At 42.5% G+C, this 14,290-nt stretch overlaps 1 protein-coding gene across 1 annotated transcript in view; it reads left to right on the forward strand.

The window, feature by feature from the left end:
- Positions 1 to 13,557, forward strand: part of LOC308300049 (rho GTPase-activating protein 24-like) — a 36,201-nt gene extending 22,644 nt beyond the window's left edge. Inside the window, exon 3 of the mRNA XM_080743814.1 lies at positions 13,421 to 13,557. Coding sequence (XP_080599940.1) covers positions 13,421 to 13,522 — 102 coding nt within the window. The 3' untranslated portion in view covers positions 13,523 to 13,557. The remainder of the gene's footprint in view (positions 1 to 13,420) is intronic.
- Positions 13,558 to 14,290: the final 733 nt, after the last annotated feature.

Consider the following 14,290-nt stretch of genomic DNA (forward strand, 5'->3'; position numbering starts at 1 on the left):
GCTATAATTTACTCAAAGTGACAGTAACCGATTTGTTAGCCTTTGTCATGGCATTTTGTTCTGTTTATTCTGTTTGAAATGTTATTCATTATCATTAGGGCCTGCACGCCTTCAACTACCTGAGGAGCACTCCACTCCATTATGCGTTGACGTTTTCCATCCTTTGGCCCAGTTCTGAAAGGATGCCAACATAAATTCCCCCATGCTTTTCAGTAAAACTATAACTTTTTGCCTGCAATGGAAAACTGCAATAAAACTAGGTCAGGCACGGAACAGTTTGTTCAAAGTCCTTAAATCTCTGTAACCTGCAAAGTAGAGCATTGTGGAACAGCACATACAAAGAACACAAAAGACCAAAGAGAGAAGAACCAGACAGAATACATGCTAATGGAAGAGAGAAAGAGGGGGGGGGGGCGTAGTTTATCTACAACACAAGTGCTTTTAGGAAGATATCTGAGTCAATCCATGTTTCAATAGTGTTGTGACATCATCAGTCCCACACTGTTAAGGCCTGTCCATACTTTCTCCGAAACCAAACTTTTCGTTGGAAAGGTCTGTCCGGTTCAACTACAAAATGACGTCACTCGTGACTTCTGAAAAGTATCACACCGAATTAGTGTTAACTATCCGACGAAAAGTTCGGTTTCGGAGAGACTATGGACAGGCCTTTAACCTTTAGACAGACAGCCAGACAGACAGACAGACAGACAGACAGACAGACAGATAGAAATATAATATACATTCCATGCCACAGTATAACAGTATAACTCAGATAGAAAGCCACGGATAAATGGATATACGGTATAGGCCTACTGTAGAGAGGTAGATAGACAGACAGACAGACAGACAGACAGACAGACAGACAGACAGACAGACAGACAGTATACAGGATCAGCAAAAGGTGTTGATGGAAAACTATTTTTAGACTCAATTTTTTAGAATTAATTACTGCTCTCATATGATGTGACGTCTCCATTCGTTATGTACCTCATTAGCGTAATTGCTGACTGCCATGGGAGCAGGGACATCTGCCCTTCTATTTTGCCAATATCACACATAAGCCATGGCAGCCAGAAATGGACTCTTGGGCATCTCTCTGAAACCTCAAAATTAGTGATTCTTTTCGGTTCGCTTCTTTTTGGCCAAAAAGCGTTAAAAATGCATTTTTGTTTTTTGGCCGAATAGTTTTTAGCGCCGAATAGTATATCACCGAATGGTGTCTCTGAAGAACAGGGGTCTAGTAGGCCTATAATCTCTCAAAATCACCATTATGGAGCCATAATGATTATTATTTAAGTTAATCTTGTCCTTTTCCATAATCAGGTAGCTTTACAAATATATATTAATCATATTCGCCTATTCGGTTTTCGGCCAAGTGTTTCCTATATTCGGTATTCGGTTTCGCCAAGAATTTTCCTTTCTGAACATCCCTACTCAAAATATAAATTATATGAAGTAATGTCATGCCCAAAATAGGGGATGCCATGGAACAATGGAAATGCACACAAACACACAGAGACCCTCCTATAGACGGCTCTTAACAGAGCCATGCTGTAAATGTTGAGAGATGTTTTACTGCCATTGTCAGCATATTGGATTGACAGGCAGTTTTGGGACCCTCAGCGCTACCGAGCCCCTCAGAGCCACCAGGACCCCCAGAGTCACGGCTGGAATGCCAGGAATGGGAGCGGTAGGGAGGTGAAGGGTCACTGAAGCGTGCGTAGAGCGCCGCACGTGTGGGTTTGGCATGAACATGCTGTCTGCAATGCATGCCCCAACACGCTTACACACACACACACACACACACCCGCACACACACACACACACACACACACACACACACACACTCTCTCTCTCTCTCTCTCTCTCTCTCTCTCTCTCTCTCTCTCTCTCTCTCTCTCTCTCTCAATGTCAACTGGTTTTGAGTCATAAAACAAAGGCTGCACTCATCCAGAGGTGAAAATGATATGATTATTGTAATTCAGATCACTTACCATTTTATGCTCATGCTAATAGGGTGAATACTATGTTGGGAGAGTATCCTAAATGAATACAAAGAGCTCATTTGTTTCATTCCTTTCTATTATGAAAAGTGAGACAAATTAACATTTGATTAGGATGTCAGTATTCCAGACAGAGAAAGGCTCACATTATGGCGGATAATTCAAAATATTCTATTTTGAATTAAACTGCAGTAGTTGACCTTAATGAACAGTTACTGTGCACATCCATGAATAATATCCATTCCCAAATTAACAAATAAATAAAATATATCGTCACTGTCGGGCAGAAACCTTGTATCTCCAAGTTTCAAATATGTATGTTTTTACAAGGCCGTCGCACAAAAGTAGTGAAAACAGCAGAACTACAAGCACACAACGCCTCGCGGTGCGAGGCGTTGTCTGCTTGTAGATCTAATATTTTCACTAGTTTTGTTCATGATAAATACAAAACTAACGTTTTGGACATACAAGGTTTCCACCCGACAATGACGATATATATTTTTGGAGCGTTGCAAGCCGCGTCGCACCGTTCAACTTAGTGTGTATCCTGTCCCTACCTATGCAGTACGAACAGCTGCAATGCTGCTGGGTATCGCTGGGTGCCTTCAAGTGGTTCAGCAGCTTGGCTGGCTGGGGTGGCTACCTGTCAGCAAGGGGTGTTCCCCACTGGTAGGGGGCTCCCCACTGGTAGGTGAGTCAGTAGGACAGGGTTCCCCATTTAGTTTTCCCCAAGGGCCGAATTATGTCTAGGGTACCAAGCCGAGGGCCACAACATTGCCGGGGGGAGACGGCGGCGTTCCCGCTACTCCAGCGACTGTGACAGTTCAGATATCGGCGTTGTCGGGAGAAAATCTTGTATGTCCAAAATCTTGTATGTCCGATCTACAAGCACACAACGCCTCGCACCGCGAGGCGTTGTGTGCTTGTAGATCGGCTGTTTTCACTACTTTTTGCGACGGCCTTGTATGATTTGCGAAAGAACGTACAAATTTGGAGATACGAGATTTCCACCTGACAACGACGATATACTAGTGTTGTTGCTGCTCTCATACCACCATTATTACTGGGGTTGGTGTGGGCCAGACAGTAGCCCCCCGCGGGCCGCAAATGGCCCGCGGGCCGCCTATTGGGGAACCCTGCAGTAGGATATAACCGCAGTGACAACACAGAAATGTGTGTGGGGAAGAATTAATTGGCATAACACAATTTGGGACAGAAAGGGGGCAATAATAATTGGCTACTCTAAATTTAGAAAAGAAAAAATATATCCACAAGTTTCCAACGTCCCATCGTGCATTGCGCAGAAGGTGTGTGGCAGTTCCGGCGTCGCAGCCAAGAATGATCTACAAGCTCACAATGGTTGCATCTGCGACACGACGCGAGCTTGTATGTCAGCTGTTCTCCGGATGTGTATCGCACATAATTCTACAGTAAATTCTCGCCGATACAGTAGATCAGGGGTCTTCAACAGGGGGTCCGGGACCCCTAGGGGGTCCTCAGAGTTACTACAGCGGGTCCTCCAAATCTTACAATCCTTTTTATATTAACAACTTGAACCCTAGTGTCCATATGCTGAGAACTGTAGCCAAAAATAGCAGATCTACAAGCTCACAACGCTTCGTGCTGCGAGGCGTTGTGAGCTTGTACTGTAGATCGGCTATGTTCGGCAAAGAGGTTTGGTGCAGAGGGGAAAAAGAGCAGACAAAATACAGAGTGAATGGTCAAGTTTATTAAGTAATGACGGATCAAGTGGTTAAATATCTGAAAACACAAATTGACATGAATCCAAAATACACTGATGATTGCTGTCAAACAATGAAACTATATGGAATCTATGAAAAGGTTGTGGGGGTCCCCGCTTCATCTCTCTCAACTAAGGGGTCCTTGGCCTCAAAAGAAGACCCCTGCAGTAGATAATGGAACCTGTAGATTAACGACAGTCCTGAACCACTGCCCTTCATATAGGTCCTAAACTGTTCCACTTGTTTTCCACATGCCAAAATGAATCCAACAGGCTCAATGGTGGGACGGATGACAGCTAGGATTCTTGGATTAACAAGCTCTTTATTTTCCATTTTATGCGTTACAGAATCATACAGTTATGCAGCTTGCCATGGTGCCTTTCTATTCTTAAAACCTGTATAAGTATGCAGTAAGCTTGCTCAGGATCAAGTAGGATATAGTCTTACAGGTACCATACTGGTTGTTAGGACATGTACACTGTGTGCACGCACACACACACAGAGCCTTGGGCATGATAATAATGCAGGAAGCAAAGTCCCCCATTGAGAGTTTGGTTTTCTGTGACTGGGCCCCGTAACAACAAGGCAGCGAGGTTCAGAGCTTATATAAGATACAGTTTAGAACTTTAGATGTATACAGTATATTTAAAAAATAAATAAATATATTAGAAAAAATAGCCAAAAAGTTGATCTAGTTCACCAATGCATCGCTATTTACCGTACATCGGCTATGTACATTGGCTATGTACTGTACATTGGATATTTCAGCTATTTTTAAATAGGGCTTAAGTGGTTAATTCATAATGTATTTTTTATAAGTTTGGGTTCCAGAAAGACACCAAAAGTGTCTTTTGGTCCTCGAGCTGAAAAGGTTTGGGAACCCTGGCCCTAATGTAGAAAACCTCTCAGCAGCCAGGCAGTGACATAATGATGGCTTTCTATTCTTAAAACCCATCTAGCTTTCATGTGGGCCAGACGCCCACCCACGCCATGACACAGCACCAGCCACTAAGACACTACAGCACGCAGAAACATACAATACAGTAGATAGCAACCTTGGAACCAGGTACACTATGATATCATGTATCACATCCACTGGTGGAAAGTGGTCTGATTTTGGACAAAGACAGTGAGTCTTGGCATCAAAATATACTCTGTGTGTGTGTGTGTGTGTGTGTGTGTGTGTGTGTGTGTGTGTGTGTGTGTGTGTGTGTGTGTGTGTGTGTGTGTGTGTGTGTGTGTGTGTGTGTGTGTGTGTGTGTGTGTGTGTGTGTGTGTGTGTGTGTGTGTGAGAATTTCAGAATCATATTATGTGATAAGACTGTGATCATTATCCTCTTAATTAAGCTCACATTTTATACTTCAAATCGCCACGCGTCGTGAAGGTGCTGCCTGAATATTTATTTATCAATCATTTATTTTCATTATTAATAATCTATCAGCAAAGTAACTAATAATAACTAAAGCGGTCATATAAATGTATTAGTGAAGTACATTTACCTCTGAGGTGTAGTGGAATAGAAGTATAAAGTGTTGAGAAACAGAAATAAAGTAAAAGTACCTCAAAATTGCGAATGCTACATCACACCACACTGATCACAACCGCGAGCAGTTCTCTCGAGAGTTTTCCCATCACTATCTGCAGAGTGCCTGGAGAGAGACTTCCCAGAACAGGACCCGGCCTTAAATAACCGGTGGTGACTGGGCCTCTGCAGTAGTAGCATTCTGTCTGTGCTGCTGATGGCTAATGAGACCCGTAAAGCATCCAAAGCGGTGGGGGGTTCCCCCCCCATGTCTGACCCTCCTGACAGCTCCTGAGCAACGTCCCCAGGGGGCGTCACAAGGGGTAGGAATAAAGTGGGACTGAGTTACCGGGGCCCAAGGTGGAGGGGCCCTAGTAACTTTAGCTATTGAAAAATAGCAGATATACAAGCTCACAGCGCGGCACCGAGTGCCGCGCTGCGAGCTTGTAGATCTGCTATTTTTGAAAAGTTGTGAAAATGTGTGAAAATCTTTGAATGTATGTATTTTTTTAAGCGAACATTTCTTGCTCAAATTTTGCTTCTGGGGGTCCCTGGAACGAAATATTTTGAGATCGGGGTCCGTGGCCAAATACATATCATCTTGGGGGTCCTTGACATTGGTTTTTTGCACACATTTTCACGATTTTTGGAGCTGTGTGGAACACAAGCTCCCCTATACGTGGCCGTGTGTGTAGGTATGTGGGTATGTGGGTATGTGGGTGGGTGGGTGGGTGGGTGGGTCTGTGGGTCTGTATGTAGCCTGTATGTAGTAACCCTGGGTGACCAGAGAGGTGCTGTTGAGTCTAGCCTGCCCTGAGCATCAACTGCAATACACACACACACACACACACACACACACACACACACACACACACACACACACAGCTCCACTTCGATTTAAAAAAAATAGCAGATATACAAGCTCGCAGCGCGGCACTTGGTGCCGCGCTGCGAGCGCGGCACCATATATATATATATATATATATTATATATATATAATATATATATATAATATATATATATATATATGGTGGGCTATGTACAAAATGGAGTACTTAGACCACTTATAACAATACTTTTTGGGGGTCAGGCCACACTACTCTAGGTAAAGGTAAATATCGTCGTTGTCGGGTGGAAACCTTGTATGTCCAAAACCGTTCGTTTTGTATTTATCATTTTAAAAATGATTTAAAACTAGTAAAAATAACCGATCTACAAGCACACAACACCTCGCATCGCGAGGTGTTGTGTGCTTGTAGATCTGCTGTTTTCACTAGTTTTGTGCGACAGTCTTGTATGATGAAGCAGGGCTTTGCTTTACGGAAAAAAAACATACAAATTTGAAAAGGTTGGAGATGCGAGGGTTCTGCCCGACAGTGACGATATGCTCTGCTTGAGGCTTGGGTTTGTCCTGAGGAAACAACATGCATGCAGCCAGGGTTAAGATGACATTACGCAGTGGCTGCAGCTGGGAGTCACAGACAGACATGTACTGTAGCTTCAGTGGTGGCGTGGTTTTACAACTACTGTGGCTACGCTGACTTGGAGAAAATGTCCACCTAGCACTCAATTACATACTCATGCAGTGGCACATAAACACACCCTAACCAGCACGCACACATGCACGCTCGCACACAAACACGCATGCACACAGATACACACACAAACAAACAAGCAATTACATATGGTATATGCATGCACATGCATCTTGGCTCACCAGTTGCCAGGGGTGTTAACGAACAACACAACATTTTATACTGTATGTTTTATAGAGTGATGTCATGGCAATCTAGTGAGTGACTGGGCTTTCAGCAGCTGAGCAGAATAAGCGTCTTGCAGTGTCACTGGCAATCTCATTATATGCACGCACACACGCGTGCACATGCACACACACACTGGATATATACATCATACTGTTTACAGTATATACACACAGGAAGAATTACCTAACTTAGGCTATATCTTTTTTGGTCCATGTCCCGCTCCGTCCCTAGAGGCGATAGGGGGAGGCGTGTACGCGATAGGCCTTTATCATTGGGAAAATACTTCTTAACCTATTTAGGCCTTGAATGCTTTAACCAGTGAAAAATAGCAGATATACAAGCTCACAGCGCGGCACCGAGTGCCGCGCTGCGAGCTTGTAGATCTGCTATTTTTGAAAAAGTCATGAAAATCTGTACAAATCTTTGAATATATGTATTTTCAAAGCGAACGTTTGTAACTCAAATTTTGCTTCTGGGTGGTCCCTGGAACTAAATATTTTGGCCAAATAAATTCGTGGCCAAATAAATATCAGTTTGGGGGTCCTTCACATGAAAAGGTTTGAGAACCACTGACATGGTAGTCTCTCAAGAACAGACTAACTGAGCTCCAGTTAAGTGAAAAGGACCTTTTCTTTGACGATGGCTGGCCAGATTGCTGACATAGAAACATAGGTTTTTCAAAAAATCTTAGAAGGATTCAAAAGACACTTTTAGAATCGGGTCAAAATTCAAATTTTCGCGATTTTTCAAAAATAACAGATCTACAAGCTCGCAGCGCGGCACTCGGTGCCGCGCTGTGAGCTTGTATATCTGCTATTTTTCAATAGTTAAAGCATAAATTAATGATACACAATAATGTGTACCCGTTCTAAATGGGTTTTAATGTTGTTTCTGCTCTGTCTGTAGACCTTGATGCAAAGCAGACCGTGTGTTGCCGAGGGCCACATTAAACAAGCTCTTTCCCTTCCACACTCATCCATGCTGGGGTCAGTCTGGACCCTCTTTATGAGTCTTTTTAATGCACTTCACCTGGGGCCTTGGTAGGGGCCATATATCGGCCATTATTTGACTTGTAGGCCTATTGGCAATTATGCAGCTGACGTGTCCTGAGATTTAACCACTTTCAAGCTGTCGTTATAGGAGTACATTTTAAAAAGGCTTCCAAAATGTACAAAGAAATTGTCGCTATGCAACGCACATTTTTTGTTTTTCCAAATTGATTGTACTTCATTTAGTTACTTTTGCACTTTGCACGTTTAGATTTTGCTTTAGATTTTTTTAATGACTACTATGACTAAAAAAAATCAAAGTTTTTCAAGTTGATTTGGGTTTTCTTTATGTTTCGACAAAATGTCGTTCATTAATCGGTTAGCCCAAGACTCCAAAATCGTCATCAGATCAGACCCCCAAATCCGGCATGGGCCGTGCTCCATGTCCACACTGGTGCGTGTTGAGGTCAGTCTGAAGCGTCTTTATGGGTCTTTTTAATGCTCTTCATCTGCCGGGGCCTCAGGTAGGGTTTCCACTTCCTGGTTGTCACAGTCATGGCTCATTACAGAAGCCTCTCTCAGCAGGAAGGAAAGCTTACATCCTGTTAACGTTTATGGGTCCTTTATGCAGAGATATATATGTCACATATTGTATACATTTGAACTAACCTGCAGATGGAGGTCATTTAAATACAGTGCAGATGGTGCACAGTAGCATTAAAGTTGCTGTGAAGTGATATTTATTTTGGTTAGTACAACATTTATGTTAAAGCTCTCGATTCTGATCATTAGTACTGGTCATTAGTAATCATTGCTGTATAGGTACTTGGGCAACTGGCCCCCACATTCACTTTAATGCGGCCTGCAGGTTAATATTGGAATACTGATATAGTATTGATTTCAGCTGTTACAATTCCACTCATGCAAACATGACCTGCTTTAATTACTAAAGACTTTGTGTATTAGTAGCGTAATAGTCTCTCGATTACAGACTTCTGCATTGCTGCATTCACTGCATTGCTCAAGTGAAAAGGACTTTTCTTTGACAATGGTATGACTTAGCACTAGTCTTTTTTATGTCCAATGTATTTCAAAAATTGATAAATATCATAACGGATTCCAATTAAAAAATGGCAAAAATAGCAGATCCAAAATCCAAATGTGTCGCACTGTGGCCCTCTGGAGTGAATGTGAAAATATAGAGGCCTCATCAAAGTTTCCCACCCCTGCTATAGAGATTATTGGTAACCTGAACCGAAAATATATTTTAAAGAGCTGGAAAGATGGTGAGACTCCCGTTACTGAAAAAAACACACTATAGCAATGATTACTAGTATCAAATATAGAGATATTAAAAACATATTTTAACAAACGCGTTTATGAACGCATACACAGGATCGGGCAGCTCTGTTTAAACTTAGCTGTGTTTGATCTGGATAGAATTGCTAATTGAGTCTGGTGCACACGCAGGCACACACACACACACACACACACATACACACACACTCACGCACGCACGCACACATGTACGCACGCACGAGCACTCATACTGATACATTTTCACATGTTCACAGATATAATGTCACATATATGTGACCTAGCTGTAGGAGTGGGTCATTTCACTTTGTGCTTTACAACTGGTAACATAATCTCTGGTAATATAATATAATCTCAGACCAGTCTTTTAATGGACTGTGTGTGTGTGTGTGTGTGTGTGTGTGTGTGTGTGTGTGTGTGTGTGTGTGTGTGTGTGTGTGTGTGTGTGTGTGTGTGTGTGTGTGTGTGTGTGTGTGTGTGTGTGTGTGTGTGTGTGTGTGTGTGTGTGTGTGTGTGTGTGTGTGTGTGTGTGTGTGTGTGTTGGGGGGGGGCGTGTATGATGCCATACTGCTGCCCACCCAGTGGGGTCAGTGGTTATAGATCTGTTCAGGTAGTGAGGCTGCCTGTCGCCACCTGTAACACAAAACGTCTCCAAAGAAGGCCTCTAAAAATAAAACTCTGCTGCAGCAGCTTGGACAGGCGTTTGTGCTTCTGTTGTCAGCCTCTCTCAACCTTCATCAATTTCAAGGACCCTCAGTTTTGCGGGTCCATTTGGTTCCAGTTGTGCACTCTCGGGGTTACAGGACCATAACGATCCATTTCATTCCAAACTATCAATACTTTTTCTGGGGACCCCCTGGAAACCCCCCCAGGGACCCCTGGGGGTCCACAGGCCAATGATTCAAGGGAATGAATTCTGAACCAATTTTAATTTGATTCAAAACGATATACAGTACAATATATTCTGCAAACTCTTGCCTCAGATAACATTATGAAATAGAGAAAATGTTTACAATAGGGAATGCATGCCGCGTCAAATGGTGACAGCCCACCGTAGCAGGCGTACGCTCCAAAGGGACGGCTAGACTGCAGCAGACATCTATCCTGTAGGACTATTAATAGGCAGCGAGGTTGTCGTGGCGATAGGGGAGCATGCTGATGCTGAGACTATTTAAAGCAGGAGGGAGCTGCTGGCCTTTAGTGTCACATCGCTGATCTACTGCCCCGGGCCCGGCCTGAGATTTGTGGACCCCCATAACACTGCCCACTCAGCTTTGTCATTCACAAACACCCCAAGACAGCGGCTCTCAAACAGTGGTGCCCACAATTCATACACATTTGATATATAGTGAACCCCGCTTTTGAAAAGATTTTGTTCCAGGTAGATACTACCTACTCCTCCTGGCACAACATCTTTGTTGTGCCTACTGTAAGCCTTGCCGAGCCATGAGGCCCATATGGCTTGGCTGAGTCTTTGGTATGACCCGATCAGGGATCGAGGGTGGACAATCTAACTACAAGGTCACTGAGCTAAGACCGGATTTGTCAAGCTTTTTTCAAAATGTTTTGAAAATGGCCGAACTTTACTGATTTTGCTGGGGACCCCCTGGAACCCCCTCAAGGACCTCTGGCTTTGAGAACCACTGCCCCAAGGGACGCGGACACGATCGAGCTGTGACATCACATGCTGAATGGCAATCAGAGCCTCACTAAATGCATGCATTTACATGCACTGGTAAAATAAGCAGCAACTTGAAAATGTGCTCCTAGGACATAATATACATATATGTATAGGCCTATATACAGCTTGAGCTTAATGGAAAGTTGGATAAAGTGGGATCGGAATAGATCAGCACTTGATTCTCAAACGTTACTCCCCCCCCCCCCCCCCCCCCCCCTACTCCTATATTTCAGTTAAATATTGCCTGGGCTTGATATAGTTTGTTGCACATAGTATCATGCAACAAATGAAACCCATCCCTTAACTCATTCTGTGCCAGATGCCAAAATGGCTCCAAGGTAGCTGTGCCGAGATTTTGTATGTTTTTCTTTACTATGCAATGAAAAAAAATGATTTTTTTAAAATAATTTTTACAGAAACAGACACAGTTGTTGTGATTCAGTGGCAAAAAGAATTTTGTCAATCGGACAAATGGTTCCAGAGATAGAGCTGTTTGAATGAAAAAAAGTGTCCATCCACTAGAATGGACACACATGAACACACATTTTCTCAATCAGCTAAACGAGGGAGCGAACACAGAGAAAAGCATCTCTCTGATCTCAGGTCATTTTGACATCTTAAAAAAAAAAAGGATTTTTTTTTTTTTTTTTATATGTAAAAAACACAAAAACCGTCATAAGCCGTCATTGGCACACCGGGCTATTGGAAAAAAAAACGTCATAAGCCGTCATTGGCACAGAATTAGTCATTATTTAAATTCAAGCTTTTTCTCCTCCCAAGCTATAGGGTCAAAGTGTCCTTGAATAAGACACTGAACATCTGACTGCTCCTGATGTAACGCTGATGCCTTGCAATGCTTGCATGTGAATGAGTGAATGTAAAGTGCTTTTGATAATGGCACTATATAAATGCACCATTTCAAGGCCAGATATTAATAACTTTAAATTGTGTGTCCTGGTATTATAATTATCCTTCTGCCATGTTGCAAATTTCTGAAAACATTTTAGTTTAGTACAATATGCTTTCCAAGAAAGATAACGTCGATTGGCCAGATTGATGCAGAATATCTGTGAAAATAAATAAAATAAGCGTATCGAATTTTGATGCATGTGTTGATGGACTATTAAACAATGTTTTATAACTCAACTTGCTTTCAAACAATTAAGAGTGCAGTACATTAGAATTACTATTTTGGATTACCCTTCAAAGTTTATTCAAATCCACCAAAAGCACTACTTGAAATATTACAGTGTTTGCAGTCACCTGAGTTAAAAGATTACTGGGACTTTGAAGTTTGCTTTGAAGTGGGCATAATTGGATGCTTCTTTTAACGTGTTGGCAGCTGCATCCATGCTTTACACTCAGATCAGCTTTAAGGCTACAGTGTTATGTCTCTCTCCTGATGGAGGGAGATAATCGCAACAATGTCTAAACTGCAATAAAATGTTAACTTTATTGATATTGTCAAACAGTAAGTCTAACCATTCAGCTATGCGGCCGCACATGCTTGCGACTGTCAGGTTGCAGTTACTATCAAAACCTCCACCGGCTGTCTGTCTGTCCATCACGTCACACTTTTCCCCAACTCATATCTCCGCCACCGTTGTCTGTCTGTCCGTCACGCCACACTTTTCCCCAACTCATATCTCTGCCACCGTTGCCCCAATCCATGCCAAACTTTGCACACACAGCGCCACCATGAGGCAGATTCTTGCAAAACACATTTTTGGACACTGCTCCAACAGATTTTGCCCTAAAATCACGCAAAGTGGCACACAGTATGTCTAGAGTCATGTCATCAACATGGATCTGTCCCATTTAGCGCCACCATCTGGCCGCTGTTTACATGCGACCTGGTGGTCGCTTATCTCCCGATTAGGGAGTCTTACTGGTATAATGTAGTATGGTTGAAAATTCCCTTTAAAACTTGGTGTAGGCAACCTTTATTTCATTAGTAAGAGACCGCACCTCTACTATAAATTTTAACAATTTAGTGAAACATAATGAGATGAATGTGGAACGGGATGAGGAACCCAAGGTAGGGCGAGACTCAGGGTGGGAGCGTGGTCTCGGAGTTGTGGTGTTGAAATCAAATGTCTTTCAAAACCATCTAAGGTGGGTTACTGTAAGTGAAAGGAATCTGTATTTCAGCTATGTTAATATAATAATGAATAATTGGGTCATAGTTGTCCAAATGGGCTTCAACGTTCAACCCCTAATGGATGCTTGCAGCTAAATTATTTTGATGCATTTATGATATGAAAATAGTTCATATTAAGCTCAAAGGAGTGTTGAATATGTTCTCACTTTATGAGTGTTTGTTGAAATAGGTGTCCGGGAGGTCTCTGGTGATTTCTGCGTGCTTAATCTTTTTTTGTTGTTGTTTTTTTTTTCTTCTCCAGGGAACCATTCTCTTACCAGGAAACAAAGTCTCGGAACATCCAACCACTGGGGATGAAGGTGGAAAATTTCTCTTTGAGGTCATTCCAGGTAAGGAATATTAACACGAACGAACGCACGCACGCACACCTCTTACACCTACACACACAACTCTCCCCCACAAACACATAACACTAAAACCTACACGATCCTCTCATGTCTGTGTACGGATATAGACTGTCCGGAAGGATTGGGTGGGGTGGGGTGGGGTGGGGTGGGTTGTGTGTGGGGGGGGGTTTTCCCAAGCAGAGCAATTCAGAGAATGTGAGCGTGTGTGGAATGAACACACAGACACACAGCTGTACACGAGGCCAAGGACCCATCGATCCACCTGAAACCTTAGAGAGAGGCAGCGGATGTGAGCAACGACCCCTAAACCCTCACTTTGTGTCTCTCTTAGGGGTGTAACGATATAGTAACTGTATCGAAATATAGTTTTTAACTTAAAAAATCTAAGTATATCGAAATGAAAACAGCAAAAATTGAATCGTATCGTTTTATTTTGTATCGTATCGAATCGGCAGTGCAAAGAATCGATTGTATCGATACTACTTACTTGGGCATTGTATTTAGCATTTTTAAGAAGAAAAAACTAAAAGGAGGGGCTTAATTACTTTTCCTTTCCATATTGCTACATTGGTCTATTGATAAATGTGTGTAATCTCTGGGTTCATGTCAAGGTGCATGCAGGTTTGTCAATATACAATGTCCATGTATTTGGCAGATAATCCCTGTGTTTACTTATTTATATCCATAATAATACATGTTTCCCTTAAAAACCTGCACTATCCACCCCTTTCACACAGATTTAATTTCTTTGCTAAATAGTTAAT

Source organism: Nannobrachium achirus, assembly GCF_963921795.1.
Source record: "Nannobrachium achirus genome assembly, chromosome: 15".
Lineage (NCBI taxonomy): Eukaryota > Metazoa > Chordata > Actinopteri > Myctophiformes > Myctophidae > Nannobrachium > Nannobrachium achirus.